Here is a 21,286-nt window from a genome sequence, read left to right on the forward strand (position 1 = left end):
CTATGTCCTCAGGTGTTTCCTGATGACCACCTCAGGAGTCTGTTCCCTCACACCCACTTCCTTGATTGTTCTCTAAGTAGAATACCATGTCATCTCTTCAGTATACTTTTTTTCATGATCATAGCTCACTGCATCCTCAAACTCCTGGGCTCAAGCAGTCCTCCCACCTCAGACTCCCAAGTAGCTGGAACTACAGGTATACCAAGCCCACCTAAGGTTTTTTTTCTTTCCTTCCTTTCTTTCTTTTTAGAGAAAGGGTCTTGCTATGTTGCCCAGGCTGGTCTGGAACTCCTGGTCTCAAGTGATCCTTCTGCCTTGGCCTCCCAAAGTTCTGGGATTATAGGCATGAGCCAACATGTCTGGCCCTCTCTCCAGTTTATACTTACATTTGTTATGTTTATTTTCCCCCACCAGCCCAAATTTCTGTGAGAGTTGGAACTCTGTGTCCTCACTTTAGGCTAAGCACAGTGACTGACAGAGTCAGTGCTCAACAGTGTGGTGATGAGTGCATGATAGTGAATGAGTGGAGGAAAGGCCTTGTGGGCCACTGAATGCCTAATCTACCCTAGGGTCATGTGTACAGAATTGTGCTTTATTGGAGGACTCACATCTGATAGTAAGGATTATTATTACATAAAGCCATATAAAAACTGAGCTTATAGATTTCATATACATAGATGGGGATATTGTTTATTATATGATTCAGGGTGTGTCATATGTAAGGTTTACATTATAAATTACTGTTAGAATTTAGTGGTGCTAAGTACTTTGTTACCCCTAAAAGAATTTTTAGGCTTTCTCCTTTCTGGCAATGTCATATTTCTATTTTTGCCCTGGCTACCTGGATATTCAGAGAAAAAGTTAAGCCTCAAGACTGGGCCCAGTGGCTCAAACCTATAATCCTAGCACCCCAGGAGGCTGAGGTGAGGCAGGTGGTTGGGTGGATCACTTGAACTCAGGAGTTCAAGACCAGCCTGAGCAAGAGTATGACCCCCATCTCTACTAAAAACAGAAAAACTAGCTGGGCATTGAGGTGGGTACCTGAAGTCCCAGCTACTCGGGATGCTGAGGCAGGAGGATCTCTTGAGCCCTAGAGTTTGAGGTTGCTATGAGCTATGACAGCACAGCACTCTCCCCAGGGTGACCGAGTGAGACTCTGTCTCAAAAAAAAAAAAAAAAAAGAAAAAATTAAGGCTCAATCACAGCAATTCAGGATTGGCATAATAAAGGAGTAACCTGTGAAAGAGACACAGGTTTTAAAGTTCAATTGGGTTTGAATTCCAACCCTATCATTTCTACCTGCTGGCAAGAAATTGAAAATCCCTGAGCCTTGGGCTGATGTGTTCATAAAATGGAGATGGCATCCACCTTGCAGAGCTGGTAATGCACCTGAACCACGTGCAGTCACTATTTTTTTCTCTCAGCCTCCCCTTTTATTAGCTACATATAATACCCTGTTTCCCCGAAAATAAGACCTACTTACAGGAAAGATAAGACGTCCCCTGAAAATAAGACCTAGCGCATCTTTGGGAGCACACTGTCTTATTTTCGGGGAAATGGGGTATAAACTGCTTGTAATCCTTTTGGGGAAAATGTATATAAATAAAGAACAGTACATGTTTGGCGATTCCATGAAAAGCAGTTGATTGAAAACACGCAATGTTAGAAGAGCTGTGAGATTTCTCCATGTCAGGTGTTCTCACTTGTTAATATCTCAGTCTTCAAATCTCCCCAGTTTAAAGGCTTTCCCTGACCTACCTGTCTGGGGATCTTCTCTTCTTCCACTACTGTGGCCCCTTACTCTGTTTTATTTTCTTTGTAGCACTCGTCACTATTTGAAATTGCTCCTTTGTCTTCCAGTTTGTATGTCTAGTTAGGACTGTGTCTGTCTAAATTCACTCCCAAACTCCCAGTCTCTAGGGCCGTACCCAGCACATAAATTTGCACTCACTTACATGTGAATGAACAGAAGCTAAGTAGAACATTTTGGTTCACTCTTTGATGACTTTGAAAAGACTAATGCATTTTCTCTAGCATTTTTATTTATTTATTTATTTTGAGACAGTCTCACTATGTCACCCTGGGTAGAGTGCTGTGGCGTCATAGCAGCCTCAAACTCTTGGGCTTAAGTGATTCTCTTGCCTCAGTCTCCCAAGTAGCTGGGACTACAGGCACCTGCCACAACACCTAGCTATTTTTTTGTTGTAATTGTCATTGTTGTTTAGGAAGCCCAGGCCAGGTTCAAACCTGCCAGCCTCGGTGTATGTGGCTGGTGCCCTAACCACAGAGCTATGGGCGCCGAGCATTCTCTGGCATTTTTAAACCATGAGTTAGGAAAATATTCCCAACTATAATATATTATAATTACATATACTGTCTTACAAGTAGAACTTTTAAACTAAGATGGTCATTATCTCAGTTGTTAATGGTTTTCCCTATCTAAAATAAATAAATAAATTTTCTATCTTTTCTTTTAGGTCAAAGGGCCCCCTGAAATCAATTTAGTTCTGTACCCTCGAGGCCTAACTGGTGAAGAAGTATATGTGAAAGTAGAGCTGAGGGTTAAATGTCCACCTACCTATCCAGATGTGTGAGTACATTTATAAATAACCTCCATATGGTTTCAGTCTTCTGTTTTTGTAATACAGGAACAGATCGACATTACTAGTATTTCCTCTTCCCCGCCCCATTCCACGTTGAATTTCATTTCTTATCACCTGTATTTCAGTGAAACTACATCAGCAATAGACATTTTCATGAAACCTGTCTTGTTTTGTCAGTTTATACATAGAATGGGCACTGCAGATACTAATATGTGCTCAGTGACTACTCGTTTGCTTCTTCTGCTGAGTTAACTTTGTGTATTTAATTCTTCATGAACTATGAAGAGGAAAAACCTAGAAGAATAAAGGTGCGGTGACTATTGAAAGCACTGTGTACTTAACTTTTAAAGTATGATTGGCATTAGAAATTCCGTAACTTTCTGTACCTAACGTGCCCTTTCACTGCCTCCAGTAAATGTTCAGAGTTGCCATACTTCCCAGTGGGGCACCATGGTGGGCAAGTCTGCCCCAAGGATGTTAGCATCCCTGGCCTTTATCCACTGATGCCAGGATTGTTCTCTAGTCTTGAGACAACAAAACCTCCACATTTTCCCAAACTCTCCCAAAGGTGATGTCACCTCTGGTTGGGAATCACTGGATAAAACCAAAGCGTTAGCCATCAGCACTCCAGTGGTCTGTTTCTGTGTCTTTTATATTCCATGGGATCTTTCCCCAGACATTCCACATAGAAAGGCAGATTGGACTGGATGATGTTAAGTGGTTTAAAGTGATTGTTCTGGAAACCAGAGAAGGTTTTTAAGAAGGGAAGTAGCAGATAAAAGGAAGCACTGGTGGCTGGGCACGGTAGCCCACACATGTAAGCTAGCGCTCTGGGAGTCCAAGGTGGGTGGATTGCTTGAACTCAGGAGTTCAAGACCAGCCTGAGCAAAGCAAGATCCTGTCTCTACTAAAAATAGAAAACTTAGCCAGGCATTGTGGTGGGTACCTGTAGTCCCCGCTATGTGGAAGGCCAAGGCAAGAGGATCGCTTGAGCCCCCATTTAATGTTGCTACGAGCTAGGATGACATCACAGCACTCTACTCAGAGCAACAGAGTGAGACTCTGTCTTAAAAAAGAAAAAAAAAGGAGGTGCTGCTTTACACGGTGGGTGGTAAATTTATAGAATTTGGTATCTTAAGAGGTGACAAAGGATATGAAAATACAGATAGGTCATAACAGAGCTCTTTGGAATCAGTAACCCTCTTTGGCCCCCAACACTGTACTGAGATTATGTATAGTAGTTACGCGAATCATTAACTAATGAGAAAAGGTAGTGAAATTTGTGAAAGAAAATTAAGACAGAACCTCTCTAGGGTTTGTTTGTTTTTTTCCTAACACCAAATACATGGTGTCTTTCCTGACACTAGCTGGGTACCCAGTAATTCAGTTCACTTCTGACCCTAACAGTCCATAGTTCACGCAGACCCACAGATTAAGGGCTCAGTCCTGCAGGATTGCCCCACTTCAGATGCCCGGTGCATGTTCCAGTACTGTTTTTTTTTTTTGGCAGTTTTTGGCTGGGGCTGGGTTTGAATCCACCACCTCCAGCATATGGGGTTGGCGCCCTACTCCTTTGAGTCATAGGTGCTGCCCACCAGTACTTTTTTTTTTTTTGAGAGAAAGAGTCTTGCTTTCTTGCCCCCATTACTATCGCATCACAGCTCACAGCAACCTCAAACTCCTGGGCTCAAGCAATCCTCTTGCCTCAGCTTCCTATGTAGCTGGAACTACAGGTGTCCACCACAATGCCCAGCTGTTTTTAGAGATGAGGTCTCACTCTGGCTCAGGCTGGTCTCGAACTCCTGAGCTCAGGCAATCCACCCGCGTTGGCCTCCCAGAGTGCTGGATTATAGGGATTATGAGCCACCGCACCCATCCCCCTACTTCTGACTTATGAATTTTGGCTATAAATTTGGGGTTTCCCACTGTCCCCTCAGGTTTGATAATTTGCCATAGCAACTCACAGAACTCAGGAAAATACTTCACTTACATTCTTTGGTTTGTCATAAAGAACATAACTCTGGAATAGCCAAATAGTAGAGATGTGTAGGGCAACGTGTGTGTGTGTGTGTGTGTGTGTGTGTGTGTATGTGGAGGCGGGGCATGGAGCTTCCAAGCCCACCCCAGGCTGGCCACCCTCTAGTACCTCCGTATGTTCACCAACCCAGAATCTTTCTGAACCCTATCATTTAGGGGTTTTTATGGAAGTTTCATTATATAGGCGTGATTGATTAATTAAATCTTTGGCCTTTAGTGATTGAACTCAATCTTCAGCCCTCTATCCTCCCCAAAAGTCTGGGGTGGGGCTGCCATTTCTCACCCTGAGTCAAGGCATGGTCTTTATGGCGACCAGCCTCTGTCCTGAAGCTATCTAGCACTGATCAGGGTCGCCTTATTAGCACTAACTCTGGTATGGTTGAAAGGGTTTTTTTTTTTTTGCAGTTTTTGGCCAGGGCTGGGTTTGAACCTGCCACCTCCAGCATATGGGACCGGTGCCCTACTCCTCTGAGTCACAGGCACTGCCCGAAAGGGTTTTTTTTATTAGTAACATAAGATGTTCCTTTTTACTCCTGTCACTTAGGAAATTCCAAAGATAATAGGAGCTCTGTGCCATGAACTAGGGTCAAAGACCAGGCATGTATTTTTTGTTATACCATGGCCTCAAGAACTTAAAGTATTTGTTCCTGAAAAGTCATAATACAGAAAAACTTGGATATATAAGTACTGTAATGTCAATTTTAGCATTATTTCTGAAAGTAGAGAAATTGGAGGCAGTCTAAGTGTCAAATACTAGAGCACGGTTTCTCAATGTTGGCACTGTGGACGTGCTGGGTGCATAATTCTGTGCTGTGGGGCTGTTCTGTGTGCTGTAGGAAGGTTAGCAGCGTCCCTGACCTCTAGCTGCCAAATGCCAGCAGTACCTTTCTCCGCAGGTTGTGAAAAGTAGAAAAGTCTCTGGACATTGACAGATGTCCACTGGGGGCTAAAATTGCCTTGATTAGGAACCACTACACTAGAGAAAAATGTTCAGGTAAATTTTGATGTGTCCACTTGATCAAAATATTATGGGCTGATGTTTTTAAAAAACATGGAAATTCTCACGCCTGTAATCCCAGCACCGTGGGAGGCTAAGAAGGGAGAATTGCTTGAGCTCAGGAGTTCAAAGTAAGCGTTACAATATTAGATACATAAATTATGAATTATGCGTCGAGGATATAAAGGGAGTATTAGGGTTTTTTTAAGTTTAGTATTATAGATGAAGTTTTCACCATTTTGTTAATATTGCTATATAATGATTGCTTATTAAAAAAAATTACATAAGGGCGGCGCCTGTGGCTCAGTGAGCAGGGCGCCAGCCCCATATACCGAGGGTGGCGGGTTCAAACCCGGCCCCGGCCAAACTGCAACAAAAAAATAGCCGGGCGTTGTGGCGGGCACCTGTAGTCCCAGCTACTCGAGAGGCTGAGGCAGGAGAATCGCCTAAGCCCAGGAGTTGGAGGTTGCTGTGAGCTGTGTGAGGCCACGGCACTCTACCGAGGGCGATAAAGAGAAACTCTGTCTCTACAAAAAAACAAAAAAATATATAAAGCTTGATTTGGAGGGAACATTCCTATTCTACTGAAATGGTGATTATCATACAGGAAAACTACTTTTCTGCAAAATAGTCCTAGATGCCACTACCAGAGAGACAGACAGGCCCAGATCAGGTGGACCATACAGGGACTCAGGACTATCTATGGCTTTCCTATCCTCAGATTTCCATCTATCCAAGTAGATAACGATTATAGTAATTTATCACATTGAAGGCCTGAGAGATTGCAGAGATAGGTGAATTATCCAGGCTACGCTAAGGTGAAATACCATGAAAGGAATGCTTGGGAAGAAATAATGACTCATCTCCAGTAAAATTAAATAAATCCTATTTAATTCCAGAAAGTTGTTATCAGATATTTATTGGGTAGGAATAAAAGGAAACCCGAGGGCTGGTGGTGTAATTTCATTGAGTGGAAAAGTTGACTTAGATGAGCTCAAAGGGATGATGAGGAGAATGAATTCCATCCTTGGAATAAGCAGAGTTTACAGTGTGTGCATGACTGGACTTACACAGGAGGCTGGGCATTTCCACCTGTTCACAGTCGGTGAGTGACTGGCACACAGTTTGCTGTGGGAATCCTAGGTAGATCACCAAGGCTCTGTCTTCCTTGGTTATTCTTGTTCTGCTTTATACACACATACAAGCACACATACAAGTGCAGAGCTCTTGGACTTACTGGTGAGCTGTCAGAACTAGGTTAATTGATGATGGTCGCAAGCTAGGGTTGAGAGTTACCATACAGGAGATTACATAGTTAAGTTACAAGACTGGAGTCAGATACAGCTGCAATGAATTTTTTTTCTTGGAAAAGAAACCATGGGTTGGAGATCAGAGGAAATCAGAGTCAGTAAATAGTTATTGATGTTAGGAAATTTTAATCAGATTTTATTTATTTTTATTAAGTCATATACACATAGATCACGAATACATTTATGCATATGTGGGGTACAATGCGTTGATTTTTTAATACAATCTGACATGCTTACATCAAACCAATCAACATAGCTTTCGCCTCATTTACTTGATTATTGTGTTAAGACAATTACGTTCTACACTTGACGGATTTGACTTGTACCCTTGCAATATGCTCCATAGGTGTGGTCCCGCCTTTTACCCTCCCTCTATCAAACATCTCCCCACCCCTTCCTTCCCACTCCATTTCTCTTCTTCATCCAGGGCTATAGTTGTGTTCTATCTTTCATAAGAAAGTGTGAATAAATATAAGTTGGTTTCATAGAAGTACTGAGTACGTTGGATACTTTTTCCTCCATTCTTGAGATACTTTACTCAGGAGAATATGTTCCAGGTCCCTCCATGTAACCATAAAAGAGGTAAAGGCTCCATCTTTTTTAAGGCTGCATAGTATACCTCCATGGTATACCTCTACCACAATTTATTAATCCATTCATGGAATATATCGGACAGTTTTTTTTCCCCATTATTGAGATACTTTACTAAGAAGAGTATGTTCCAGCTCCAACATAAAAGATGTGAAGTCCCCATCTTTTTTATGGCTGCATAATATTCCATGGTGTACATATACTACAATTTGTTAAGCCATTCATGGGTCAGTGGGCACTTGGGCTTCTTCCATGACTTGGCTATTATGAATTGAGCTGCAATGAATAATCTGGTGCAAATATATTTTTTTAAAAGTGATTTTTGGTCTTTTGGATATACTCCTAGTAGAGGAATTGCAGGATCCAATGGCAGGTCAATTTTTAGATCCCTGAGTGTTCTCCAAACTTCTTTCCAAAAGGAATGTATTAGTTTGCATTCCCACCAGCATTGGAGAAGTGTTCCCTTTTTTCCACATCCACGCCAACATCTGTAGTTTTGGGATTTTGTGATGTGGGCTACTCTTACTGGAGTTAGATGGTATCTCAAAGTGGTTTTGATTTGCATTTCTCTGATGACTAAAGATGACGAGCATTTTTTCATGTGTCTGTAGACCATGCCTCTGTATTCTTGGATCAACCACAACCCCAGAATCCCCCAATCCAATTTCACCTTAATCAGATTTTAAAGCTGAAATTAGAGACACAAGAGTTGGAGAGAGAGTGGATCGAGCATGTTAAGTTTGGATCACCTGGGGAAGTAGGGCACCTGACAGCCCAAACCAAGGATGTTGCCTGGGCTGCTGCTTCTCCACAGAGTGCAGGTGGCTCCATGTTGAGCACAAAATGTCAGCTATAGTTGCTGAAATGTAGTTGAAATTCTTTTGAGATTAAGGGAAATGTTGCTGGTGACAGAGAATGGTTCACATATGAGGTCAGTGTGAAATCCTCAGGGCCAGAGGACCTACACTTAGCCAATGTTAATATAAACAAGCAGTACTTACTAGAGTAACTCCTTTTTATGTTTTTCTTTTCCAGAGTTCCTGAAATAGACTTACAGAATGCCAAAGGTCTATCAAATGAAAGTGTTAATTTATTAAAATCCCGCTTGGAAGAACTAGCCAAAAAACACTGTGGGGAGGTAAGATTTTTGTTAAAGTGGCATTAAAAAAGGACAGTAAAAATCTCCATCATGTTCACCAGCATTTGCCTTCCTGCTTCTTTGGCTTAAAGGCTTTCCCATTGTACCTCAATCCAGTTTTGACTAGAATGCTTTGTATCTATAGATGTACTCTTGGTGCTTAGAATGTTTCTGAAAACAGTCCGTGTGAACTTGCCCATACTTTTTGCATACTTTAGACCTGGCATTATGACTTGATCTTGGCTTGAACCTTTCTGATGGAAAATGTTTGCAGACAAGTGATTTCTGAGTAAACTTTGCCACCTCTTCCCTTTGCATATCAGAAGGATTCATTGTTTTCGTTAATTAGTGACATACTCTATTTCTTCAATGCCTCTTCTACACCTGAGCATTTATGCTGAGTTCAATACTGATTCTTTTTTAATCTTTTGAACGTGAAGGTGTACATATGAGTTCTCCCTTGGGTGACAGAACTCTCTGGAGAGCAAGACTAGGTGACTTCTGGGGGCAGAATATTACTATGATTTCCTTAGGCAGGACCAGTTCCCCCTAAGTAGAAGCCATCTTTTCCTTATTTTTGTATAAATCACTCTGTTTTTTCTTAGGCAGTTCATGCTTTTAACTATCCCATCATGTAAAAACTAAGAAGAGTTAAATAAAAACTAGCTCTAGACCTCTTCTGTGTCTATTTCAGACACTCACCTCATACCGTCACTTGCATTTCATAACACAGTGAGTCACTGTGCAATCTGGGAAGTATCTTTTGGCTATAAAAATTGTGCCCACTTAAGTTGTTGCTTCCTCGAACTTCAGTGACAGATGAGGTACAGAAAGTGATTGTAGAACAGCCTGGGTAAAAAAACTAGGCCTTGGGGGTTATTCTAAAGTTCTTCTTAATATAAGGGGACTCTAATGTCTAAATAAAAATTAATCTAGAGTGATATTGAAAATTCAGCTATAAAAAATTCTCTAGTTTCTTGGATTCATGATTTTTTATTTAGAAATTTTAACATTTTAAACTTTTCATTTTGAGACAATTATATATTTACATATGTATTATTAAAAAATCATACAGAAGAATCCTGTGTACCTTTTATCCAGTTTGCCTATTGGTAACATTGTGCCTTGCTGTAGTACAATATGTAACCAGGATATTGCCATTGATACAATTGAAATACAGAAGTTGCCTTAGCCCCAGGATCTCTCAGGTTGCTTTGCTCTAGCCACCCCTGGCACCCACACCCTTTCCTTCATACCTGGCAACCATTAATTGCTACAGTCTCATGATGACACTTGAATGGATGAAGAGTTGATATGGATGAGCAAAGAAAATGGTTTCTTGAAATGGGATCTACTCCTGGTGAAGATGCTATGAACATTGTTGAAATTGCAGCAAAGGTTTTAGAGTACGGTAGACCCTCTATAGTTGATCACCTCCTTAAGTTGACCTAGTTTTCATAGACTAAATGTACAGTAGAGGAGGCCTAGTTCCTTATGTTGACCAGTTTGTTATACTCCCTTGGGTTGTACACTTACAGAGCAGCGGTTCTCAACCTGGGGGTCACAACCCACAGGAACTGTATTTAAGGGTTGCGGCATTAGGAAGGTTGAGAATCACTGTTATAGCAGGTCTATTATATAAACTTAATTGATAAAGCAGTGGCAGGGTTTGAGAAGGTTGACTTTGATTTTGAAAGTTCTTGGGTAAAACTCTGTCAAGCAGCATCATGTGCTACAGAGAAGAAATCTTTTGTGAAAAACAGTGAGCTGCTGGGCAGACTTCAGTGTTGTCTTATTTTAAGTTACCACAGCCATCCCATCCTTCAGCAGCCACCAACCTGATCATCAGTAGCCATCAGCATTGAGGTAAGACCCTCCACCAGCTAAAAGATTGACTCACTGAAGTTTCGGATGCTTTTAAATTAAACTTTTCATTTTGAGACAATTATATATTTATACATGTGTTATAAAAAATTGTTCAGATGATTGTTAGCATTTTTTTAGGAATAAGTTAATGTGTGTACTTTGTTTTTTTAGACATAATGGATACTTAATAGGGGAACAGTTTATATGCATTGGGAAACTAAAAAATTGGGCCAATTTATTGCAATATTCACTTATTGCAGGGGTCTGGAACTGAACCCACAGATATGCCTATACAGTATTCATCTGAGTCATCTCCAAGTAATGAGATTTGAAGGAGCGTTAAACATAGGAATGTACCCTGTTTAAGAACAAATCTCTGTTCTTGTTTGCCTTAAATTTGTTTCCATTATGTATTAGGAAATCTAAAATGTACATAATTCCAAAGAAGTTATTTGCGTTTTCAAATAAAATACAATATAATTAGGTGTCAAAGTGTGGCTTAGGGATTCATTGTGGTGAAACATTTCACTGACTTTTAAAATAATGAGTCACTTAATTATTTCAGTGGGAATAGGTATTCAAAAACAACTTGTTCTTGTTTTTTAAGTACTTCTGATTGCCCCCGAATGATTTTTTTTTTTTTTTTTTTTTTTTGAGACAATGTCTCAAGCTGTTGCCCTGGGGAGAGTGCTGTGGTATCACAGCTCATAGCAACCTCCAACTCTTGGGCTCAAGCAATCCTCTTGCCTCAGTTTACCTACTTTTAGTAGAGATGGGGTCTCGCCTTTGCTCAGGCTGGCCTCAAACTTGTGAAATCAAGTAATCCCCCCACCTCAGCCTCCCTGAGTGCTAGGATTACAGACGTGAGCCACTGTGCCCAAATGATTTTAAATCTATATAGCAGCTCTTTATCGTTCACGCAAAAGTAAACTTATGCGTACTCTATTTTTCAAAATTAGTAAGGTCAAATGCATTTATTTTCCATTAATTAGTCACCAAATATTTATCTGTGCCATGCACCAGTCACTCACTATTGCGGCACTGGGAAAACTGCAGCCAGCAAACCAGTCGGCCACACCAGGAGGGCAGTGGACAGAAAGTCACTAACTGTACAACAAATTAGGCAGTTCCACAGGGTGGAAGAGAAGTCAGGGTGAGAGGTCTGTCTGTGTAAGGCAGTCAGGAGGGGCCGCTAGGATTTGAGCAGAGGCCTGAAGGGATGCAAGACAGTGAGCCCGACAGCGCTGGGGGGTGAGAGGCCAGAGCCAGTTTGGAAAGTAGTTATTTTCATCCAGTTTGGTAAGTTTGATCAGATAACACTAGTTAATTGAGTAGATCAGTAAAAAGGACCCACCCCCTTGGCTCTTGCCTTCTGTCTGGCTTAGGAGTGGCCTCTCTTTGATAAAATAGAAATTGCCTCCTTTCCCATCTTTCCTTAGAAGACCTTTCCTTCTTAGAAGAACTTGCCTCTTAGGCTTTATCTAGATGGGTGTTTCTCAAGTCTAAATTGAAATACATGCATCTAGTAAACACCACAGCTTCTGGTGTAAGAAAAAAATTCATTAACTTCAGCAAGAGTTTTTCTTTGCCTGTATTCCCTGAGAAAAATGTAGAGTATAAAATGAGCTAACTTTATACTCTTTATACAATGACTTCTGTTATCATTTATTACTCTGTTAAGTCCATTGAGAAACTGTTTTGAACATATAACTGAAACAAAAAAGTTTAAATTGCCTCATTACGATTGAGAAAAAAGAAATCACAGTGTAGTGTTCTTCATCTTCTAAAGCTAGCCCTCTTCCCCCTGTGGAGTCGGGCAGTCTGTCATCGGGGGCTGAGAAACCCTTGTTCCAGTCATTCACCAACACAGGAGTGATTTCTGTCTCCTGGGGTCGGGGAAAGTGGCTTCTTATGTTCACTTAAAGAATGTCTGAGAGGGAGGTTTTTTCCTTCTTTGGTCTGTGAACACTTCCCTAAGGGGAAATGAAGTAACTTTCTAAGTATTAATCAGCTTCCCTTCTGGCCCATTTCTAGCAGGGAGAGAGTGAGACCTTTAAATATTTGCCTCTATATTCCCAATGGATGGAATGTTGTCAGTCTGCTGTGTGGACTGATGAATGCTATTTTGTTAGCCATGAGTTTTCTAGGCTGTCATTACGTAGACAGGTTTTCTAATTGGGAAGATAGCTTTTACATTCATGCAGTCTTAACTATTTTATCAGGTTTATTTATACAGAAAAATATTTTATTGGACTTATTAAATATAAAATGCCAATAAATTGAATAGGTCTACAAAAGAAAAGTGAAATTTTTTTTTTTTTTTTTGGCCGGGGCTGGGCTTGAACCCGCCACCTCCGGCATATGGGACCGGCGCCCTACCCGTTGAGCCACAGGCGCTGCCCAAGAAAAGTGAAATTTTATACTCACCTAGGTAATGATTTGTCTTGATAGTACCACAATGCAGTGAGCCCTTGAAAAGCTTTTTCCTGCTGTGGTTGTATCATATACCTAATTCAGAATGTGTCATGCCAAAATGAATAAGGTGACCAGATGTGGTGGCTCATGCCTGTAGTTCTAGCACTTGAGGAGTCTGAGGTAGGATGATCACTTGAGGTCAGCAGCCTGAGCAAGAGGGAGGCCTCATCTCTACAAAAAATGCAAAAATTAGCCAAGTGTGGTGGCACATAACCTGTAGTCACAGCTACTTGAGAGACTAAAGCAAGAGGATTGCTTAAGCCCAAGAGTTGAAGTTGCTGTGAGCTATGATGCTGCCACTGCCCTCTAGCCTGGGCAACAGAGTAAGACCCTATCTCAAAAAAAAAAAAAGAGCAGCGGTATTGTGAGGGGGGCCCCTGACTGTCAGCTTGTTTTGTGGTTCCATAGGAGCTTTTCTTTGGGCCGTCCCTCCCCTTTATTTGCTCACTTATGGTTGGTTTTTGTTTACACTTTTAGGTGATGATATTTGAACTGGCTTACCATGTTCAGTCATTTCTCAGTGAGCATAACAAGCCCCCTCCCAAATCTTTCCATGAAGAAATGCTGGAAAGGCGTGCTCAGGAGGAGCAACAGAAGCTGCTGGAAGCCAGGCGGAAGGAGGAGCAGGAGGTGAGCCGTGGGTGGCAAGCTGGAAGATCAAGGTTCTATGGGCTCTGCTTTCTCTGTCTACAGACTTTATCTGTGTTTTGTTCAGCATTTGGTTGAAGAAAGGTAGATTCGTGTGAGAGGAGGCAGGCACCCAGAGTAACTAAAAAATACTGTGAGCGTTTCCCTCCTGACATAGTATCAAAAAAGAGGGAGACGGGAAGCTGTTTGGCCAAGCTTCCTGTGGTCTCTGAGCTCTTCCAGATATGCAGGAATTCACTGAGTTTTGAAGGCTGTTTTCTTCTCTGCAGTGAGACAAGTACTCATGTCCAAATGAGTAGCAAAAGTCAGGGAATAAACTGTCTTTGATGTTCACTAACCGTTTGTATTTTTTCTTTAATCTGTTTGCATAAGGACATAAACTCCTGTTTTAAATCAAAGATAATATATGAAAAACAAAAATTAAAAAAAATAACACATATGTAGTCTAAATTTCCGCTTGATTTTAACTGAAATTTTGTTTTCCCTAATAGCCCTTTAATCAACTTACCTGGAACTTATTTTGATTCAAGTTGTAAAAAAAAAAAAAAAAATCCTGTTTGTTTTTTCCTGGACATTTTCTTAACACATTTATTAAATACCCATTCCTTATTGAATGCTTTGTAATACATCCTTTAACACAGTGGTTCTTGGGGTGGCGCCTGTGGCTCAGTGAGTAGAGCGCCAGCCCCATATACCGAGGGTGGCAGGTTCAAACCCAGCCCCGGCCAAACTGCAACGAAAAAATAGCCGGGCGTTGTGGCGGGCGCCTGTAGTCCCAGCTACTCGGGAGGCTGAGGCAAGAGAATCACGTAAGCCCAAGAGTTGGAGGTTGCTGTGAGCCGTGTGACGCCACGGCACTCTACCAAGGGCAGTAAAGTGAAACTCTGTCTCTACAAAAAAAAAAAAAAAAAACACAGTGGTTCTCAACCTTCCTAATGCTGCAATGTATTTTCATTGTTAAAAAGGGGTCGTGACCCCCAGGTCGAGAACCGCTGCTTATTAAGGTTGACTGCGACACTAGAAAACAAAAGTTTTTTTCCTTGGGGCCACAGTGTTTTATTGGGTCAAGATAGGTCAAGAGACGTGAGTTATATAAGATCACAAGGCCCCAGACTCGCTGACATTAAACACAACTCATACAGAAGTTAATGTGTTAAAATAGTGTATTACAACCACTTATCTGTACTAGGCTCTATTTGTCAGTTATCTATTTTGTTCACCTGTTGTTTTCTTGAGTGCCTACCATACTCTTCGAATCTTGATGGTATTTCAACACCTGACAAGTCAAGCCCATCCTTCTTCATCCCTTTGTCTTCCGTTATTTTTCTTTTTCCTCAGCCATCCTTACCCCTTTATTTTTACAAACAAACTGTGGAACTGCTTTCTCAAAGCCAAAAAAACAAATAATCCCCCTCAGATTTTGTTTAAAATGGCAATAAACTTTATGCGTTTAGACTTTTCATCCAGTACTGTTTCTACGTTGATTTTTAGCGATTGATGAGACTTTCTGGTTTTCTCCTTATAGGTGTTATTATTTCCTATAGTTACTTAAAAGGGTTTGTTTTTTCCTGCTTTTCTTAGATTCTTAGGCCTGGCTCTCTGTTTTGTTTTATTTTTTCCTGCTTTATTTTGTTTATCCTACACTTATACACTCTCTGTAGGCATCAATAATTTTTATTATTGTCGATGGTTTTTAGGAGGGCACATTTTTATTAGAAGGTAGTGAATATTTAGCTAACAATCTTTTTTTGATTTACTGCTATAGCTACCTGTAAGTTTAGGATATGTTTTGATACAAAGTGTCCAAAAGTTGCCCCCAAGTCACCAGACATAGGGAAAATGAGAAATTATAGCCAAATGTACCTTTATTTACAAACTATTCATAACATTTTACAAAGAGGTGGCTAAGGTAGAGAATATTTTGTAATGAACTTTTTCTTTTTTTGAGACAGTCTCACTCTGATGCTCCAAGCTAGAGTGCCATGGTGTCATCCTCCTGCCTCAGCCTCCTGAGTAAGCTGGGACTACAGGTGCCTTCCACAATGCCCAGCTAATTTTTCTATTTTTAGTAGAGATGGGGTCTTGTTCTCACTCAGAATGGTCTCGAACTCCTGAGCTTAAGCAATCCTTCCACCTCAGCCTTCCAGAGTGCTAGGGTTATAGGTATGAGCCACTGTGCCTGACCTTGTAATGAATATTTTGTAAATAAAGATACATTTAGTTGCAATTACCCATTTTCCGTATGTATAGTGACTTTGGGGTGGCTTTTGGGATACCCTGTATTTCGTATTTTGCTGGTGTGGTTTTTCTTTTTCTTTTTCTTTTTTTTTTTGCGGTTTTTGGCCAGGGCTGGGCTTGAACCCTACACCTCCAGCATATGGGGCCAGCGCCCTACTCCTTTGAGCCACAGGCTGGTGTGGTTTTTTTTATAAGTCTTTTAATAGCTTTGATTTGTAATCTGGAATTTTAGGGGGACAAATAAAAAATAGGTGGAGTGTAAAATACTTTTAATACTAAGAAAGTTGATTGGAGAATGCAGGTCAAGGTCTGTGGCAGGTGAGTATGATGCCTGGACCCTGGCCACCCCAGGCCCAGACACTGAGGATAGCTCAACAGTCCTCCACCAAGCTGGCCCTGGACCCCATGGCAGAGAGCAGGCCCAAGTGCTTATCCTCTGCAGACAGACAGGTATGAAAGAGCAGGAGCTAAGACACGTGTGGGGAGACCTGATAAGTCAAAGCATTGCTGAAGTGAAAGACCCTACATGTGGAAACATGGAGAGCAGAGAATAAATGCCTGTAAATGCCTCCCCACATAGTCCTATCACCTGTTTAAGTGGGAATACCTGTCACATAAGAATTCGAATAAAACTGATAGAACTGCAGTTTGTACTGAGATTCAGTATATTCACATCTCCTACAAAAGAGGACTTGAGTCATTGAAATACAAAAGATTTTCTGTGATGCCAGAATTGATATGTTGTATATTTTAGGGCTTGGCATCTGATGGTAGTTTGATTTATTTCAGCAACGTGAAATCCTGCATGAGATTCAGAGAAGGAAAGAAGAGATCAAAGAAGAGAAAAAAAGGAAAGAAATGGCTAAGCAGGTACTTTATCAGCTCTGCTGTATCAAAATGATTTCCATCTTGTGAATTTGATGTTTGATATTTTTCCCTTCCCTGTGTCTATCGGTAGTAAAGTTTAAAATGAAGCACTAAAAAAGCTCACAACATTCATTTTGTGTTTCAAACTCTCCAAATAGGTGGCAAAAGTTAAAATCGTATACTGTCTGTAGGTGATGTAGGGTGATATGATTACAGTAATTTATCAAATGAGTTGAGGGAGAGAAGAGATTGATGTTTTCATAATTAACCTGGAATGGAATTCTTAACACTTGGAAAATAGCTATTTGTTCATAAGAGTAAATGGGAACCATTATGCCTGGCTCTCTTTGTTTTGTTTTATTTTTTTCTGCCTTATTTTATTTATCCTATGCTTACGGTTAACACTCTTTATAGGTGTCATTCATTTCATTACTTATCTCCTATTTAAATTGTGTAGAATGGGAAATTTCATTCAGTGATAGAAAAGAATGATTCAACAGAGCAGGTTTAAAAGGCATGGTGAAAAAAGATAAAGTGCTTTTTCCTTTATTGTTGCTGAGTCTAGCTTAATCAAAAACATTTATATGTGTTTGGAGAAATTTGGAGAAAAATTCACTCATCTTTTATAAAATTATGGAATTTAACTTAAGGACACTATATGCCCCTAAGTTAAATGGTGTAGTTGTATGGTAGAGTAGGAAGAGGCGCTAATGGGTGAGTAAGCAGCACCTGGCTGAAATAGAGCTTTGGCGTTTTCACTGCCTAGCTCTGTGACTTTGGCGGGTGACACCTCACCCCTGAGATGGGACTGATAATGCCTTCCCTTCTGTCTCCTGTAGTTGTTCCTACATGTGAATATGTACCGCCCTCTGTGAAGGTGTCAAGTAGCACCCACATGTAAGATGATGTCACTGTTTCCACCAGCTCCGCTGTCTGTGTGTGACCTGCCTTCCTGTCAGCCACTCTGGGCTCACTCTTTGAATCCTCTCTTCTGTTCCATTTCTTCTTGCTCTGCTCCCTAATTTTTCACATATATTCCACAATTATAATCATTTTTATTTATAAAAATCATATTCTTTTGAAACTGTTTGAAACTGTGACCTGGACTTCAGTTCTTAGGCATTTTTTTTTTTGAGACAGAGTCTCACTTTGTCACCCTGGGTAGAGCGCCGTGGCATCATAGCTCACAGTAGCCTTAAACTCTTGAGCTCAAGTGATCATCTTGCCTCAGCCTCCCGAGTAGCTGGGACTACAGGCACCCGCCACAATGCCTGGCTATTTTTTTGGAGATGGGGTCTCGCTCTGGCTCGGGCTGATCTCGAACTTGTGAGCTCAAGCAGTCCACCTGCCTCAGTCTCCCAGTGTGCTAGGATTATAGGTGTGAGCCACCACGCCCAGCTGCATTAAATTTTTTAAAGTTGATTTGAACCTTATTTCACTTGTAAGCAATCAGCTTAAATAAATTGTACATTCTGTGAATTCTATTACAGAATTCATAATTATGTATCATGATTATCTTCCATCTGTGACTTCCGTCTAAAGTAGGCTTTACTTTTCTCTTTGTAGGAACGTTTAGAAATTGCTGGTTTGTCAAACCAAGATCATATGTCTAAGAAAGACCCAGGAGGACACAGAACGGCTGCCATTCTACATGGAAGCTCTCCTGACTTTGTAGGAAATGGTAAACATCGGGCAAACTCCTCAGGAAGGTCTAGGTAAGTCCTTAGGATTTCTGATCTGAGAGGATGAAAGATGTAGAAGGATTTAAATAGCTTGTACTGACATTTGATGGAATTTTCAGGTAATAATCTAGTAACTTTTTTCCAAGCCTATGTAAATATATTAGCAGGATAAAACAAAATTTTCATTTAACATTTACCAAATATCTGTAATGAAACTAGTTTTGTTCATTCTCCTTTATGACAGTCTATGATACATCACAAACTTACCCTCACAACAGTTTGATTTGGTTTTAGTGACTGTTCAGTAAGTAATCTGAAATTTTTTCTTCCAGCCAAATCGTCATTCTATGATTCATTCAACGGGAGCTATGGTTCTCCCCCTCTGGGTACTGCGGTGGGCTCCTTCCTTATTCCCCGTCACCAGAGATCACTTGAAAATTAATACTTCTTCCTCCACAGTCTTTTCCACTGAAGAATTGTGATTTCTTGATCTGTTTGTTCTCCTGTAGACCAAAAAGAAATTTTAGTGCAGAAACCTTGTATGAGTGGCTGGGTTATTAAGTAGTATGGACACTTCAGCTTCATTTCATGTTTAAACTATCTCTTGTGAGCCCCCAAGGAGCTCTGAAACAAGCAACAGTTTGCTTCTATGAAAAGAAACACTATAGGTACCACACTAATGATTTATATAAACTTTTGGGTTATAGTTCGTTTATTAGAGAACCATTTTAGTTATTTCCCTTATTATCTACTTTTTTTAAAAAAGCAAGCTCAGAAATTATTTAGATATTAATGTTTACCTCTACTGGGGAAAGTAAGTCTTTAAATTACTGTTTCTGGTAACAATTCATTTTTAAGATTACAACCCCTTAAAAAAAAGAAAAAAAAAAGATTATAAGTCTTTACCAAATTATTTTTCTTTTTGCAACTGAGCTTCCAATAAACAATAGAATTTAAAATTGTCAGAGAATTTCACTAGAAAACAGTTCATAAATTTTTATTGTAATAGAAACAGCTGAATTCTGGAAAATAATTTTCTTAAGTCTAAACATTTCCATTTTTGTGGCTGACTCTAAACAGTGGGTCCAAGGTTAAACATGCTTTTCAAAGATAACAAATTAATTCAGAGGAGCATGGCAAGTTCTTTTTTCCTTCAATGTGGATAAAATAGTTATGTACTGCCTGTAGAGTGGCATTAGTATGTCTTGGCTAAAACAATAATCTGTCAGCATTCAAGAAGAAAGATGAAAAGAAATCATTTTTATCTATTTCATCAATTGTTTGTGAAGTCTGTTGCATGTACAAGTTGAGTATCCCCTATCCAAAATGCTTGGGACCAGAAATGTTTCTTTCTTTTTTTTTTTTTCGTAGAGACAGAGTCTCACTTTATTGCCCTGGGTAGAGTGCCGTGGCATCACAGCTCACAGCAACCTCCAACTCCTGGGCTTAAGTGATTCTCTTGCCTCAGCCTCCCAAGTAGCTGGGACCACAGGCGCCCACCACAACGCTCAGCTATTTTTTTGTTGCAGTTTGGCCAGGGCCAGGCTTGAACCCTCGGTATATGGGGCTGGCGCCTTACTGACTGAGCCACAGGTGCCGCCCCAGAAATGTTTCTGATTTCAGATTTTTTTCAGATTTTGGAATATTTACATTACATTTACCATTTGAGCATCGCAAATCTCAAAATCTGAAATCCAAAATGCTCCAGTGAGCATTTCTTTTGAGTATCACATCAGTACCCAAAACATTTCTGATTTTGGAACATTTTGGATTTCACATCTGGGCATTTGGGATACTCAGCTTGTGTCTATGTAGAGGTCTGCACTGGTGCTGACTATGTTGGCCACTGACTGGGAAAGAATGAATCTTTGTTTTTCTTTTTTCTTTTCTTTTTTTTTTTTTTTGAGACAGAGTCTCACTTTGTTGCCCTTGGTAGAGTTCTGTGGCATCATAACTCACAGCAACCTCAAACACTTGGGATCAAATGATTCTCTTGTCTCAGCCTTCTAAGTAGTTGGGACTACAGGTGTCCGCCACTATGCTGGGCTATTTTTAGAGGTGGGGTCTCACTCTAGCTCAGGCTGGTCTCAGACCACTGAGCTCAGACAATCCACCCACCTCAGCCTCCCAGAGTGCTAGGATTACAGGCGTGGACCCACCGCGCCTGACCCGAATGAATCTTTCTTTTAGTGTAGTTTGGATAAAAAGTAAATCCTTGATGCACCAAACTACCTCATGGTATACTCTTGATTCTTATCCTTCCTTGCTGTTCATTGGACTTTAAGGGTTGGAAAGTCAAAGAAAATAAGCAAAATGCTCCATTTTATTCTATCTGTTAGTAAATACATTAATAGTGTGAATAGAGGCACCCTTGCTCTCAATGTTGTTAGCAGGCAGTATTCAAATGGGCTGTCTATAAAAGCAGTAAAATCCAGAACTATGATTTGCTCATTCATTCAACAGATACTGAGCACTTGCTATGTGGTGGGGGCCATTCTCAGACCTGGGGATTCATCAGACAAAATCAACAACTATGTATTCTGAATAAAGCCCCTTATAAACATTAGGGGGCAGGGGGAGAAGGCCTCTGCTTTCATAGAGCTTGTATTCCAGTTGGAGGGAACCACCTACAAATAAATAAGGTAATCTCAGGCAGGGGTTAGTGCTATGCAGAGGATAGGAACAGGGTGTGTTGAGGAGAGACTAGGCAGCTGCTTTAGACTGGGCATTTGGAGGAAAAATATGAGGGTTGGATGTAGAATGTCTTTAGATTGGAGGATATCAGACCTGGGTGACCAGAAGGAGCCAGCTACCCAGGTGTCAGCGGGAGAACA

At 40.6% G+C, this 21,286-nt stretch overlaps 1 protein-coding gene across 1 annotated transcript in view; it reads left to right on the top strand.

The window, feature by feature from the left end:
- The window catches only part of EIF2AK4 (eukaryotic translation initiation factor 2 alpha kinase 4), a 105,197-nt gene that overhangs the window by 10,020 nt on the left and 73,891 nt on the right, over positions 1-21,286 (top strand). The window contains exons 2-6 of the mRNA XM_053594334.1: positions 2,478-2,590; positions 8,574-8,676; positions 13,495-13,647; positions 16,693-16,773; positions 18,337-18,485. Coding sequence (XP_053450309.1) covers positions 2,478-2,590; positions 8,574-8,676; positions 13,495-13,647; positions 16,693-16,773; positions 18,337-18,485 — 599 coding nt within the window. The remainder of the gene's footprint in view (positions 1-2,477; positions 2,591-8,573; positions 8,677-13,494; positions 13,648-16,692; positions 16,774-18,336; positions 18,486-21,286) is intronic.

Source organism: Nycticebus coucang, chromosome 6, assembly GCF_027406575.1.
Source record: "Nycticebus coucang isolate mNycCou1 chromosome 6, mNycCou1.pri, whole genome shotgun sequence".
Lineage (NCBI taxonomy): Eukaryota > Metazoa > Chordata > Mammalia > Primates > Lorisidae > Nycticebus > Nycticebus coucang.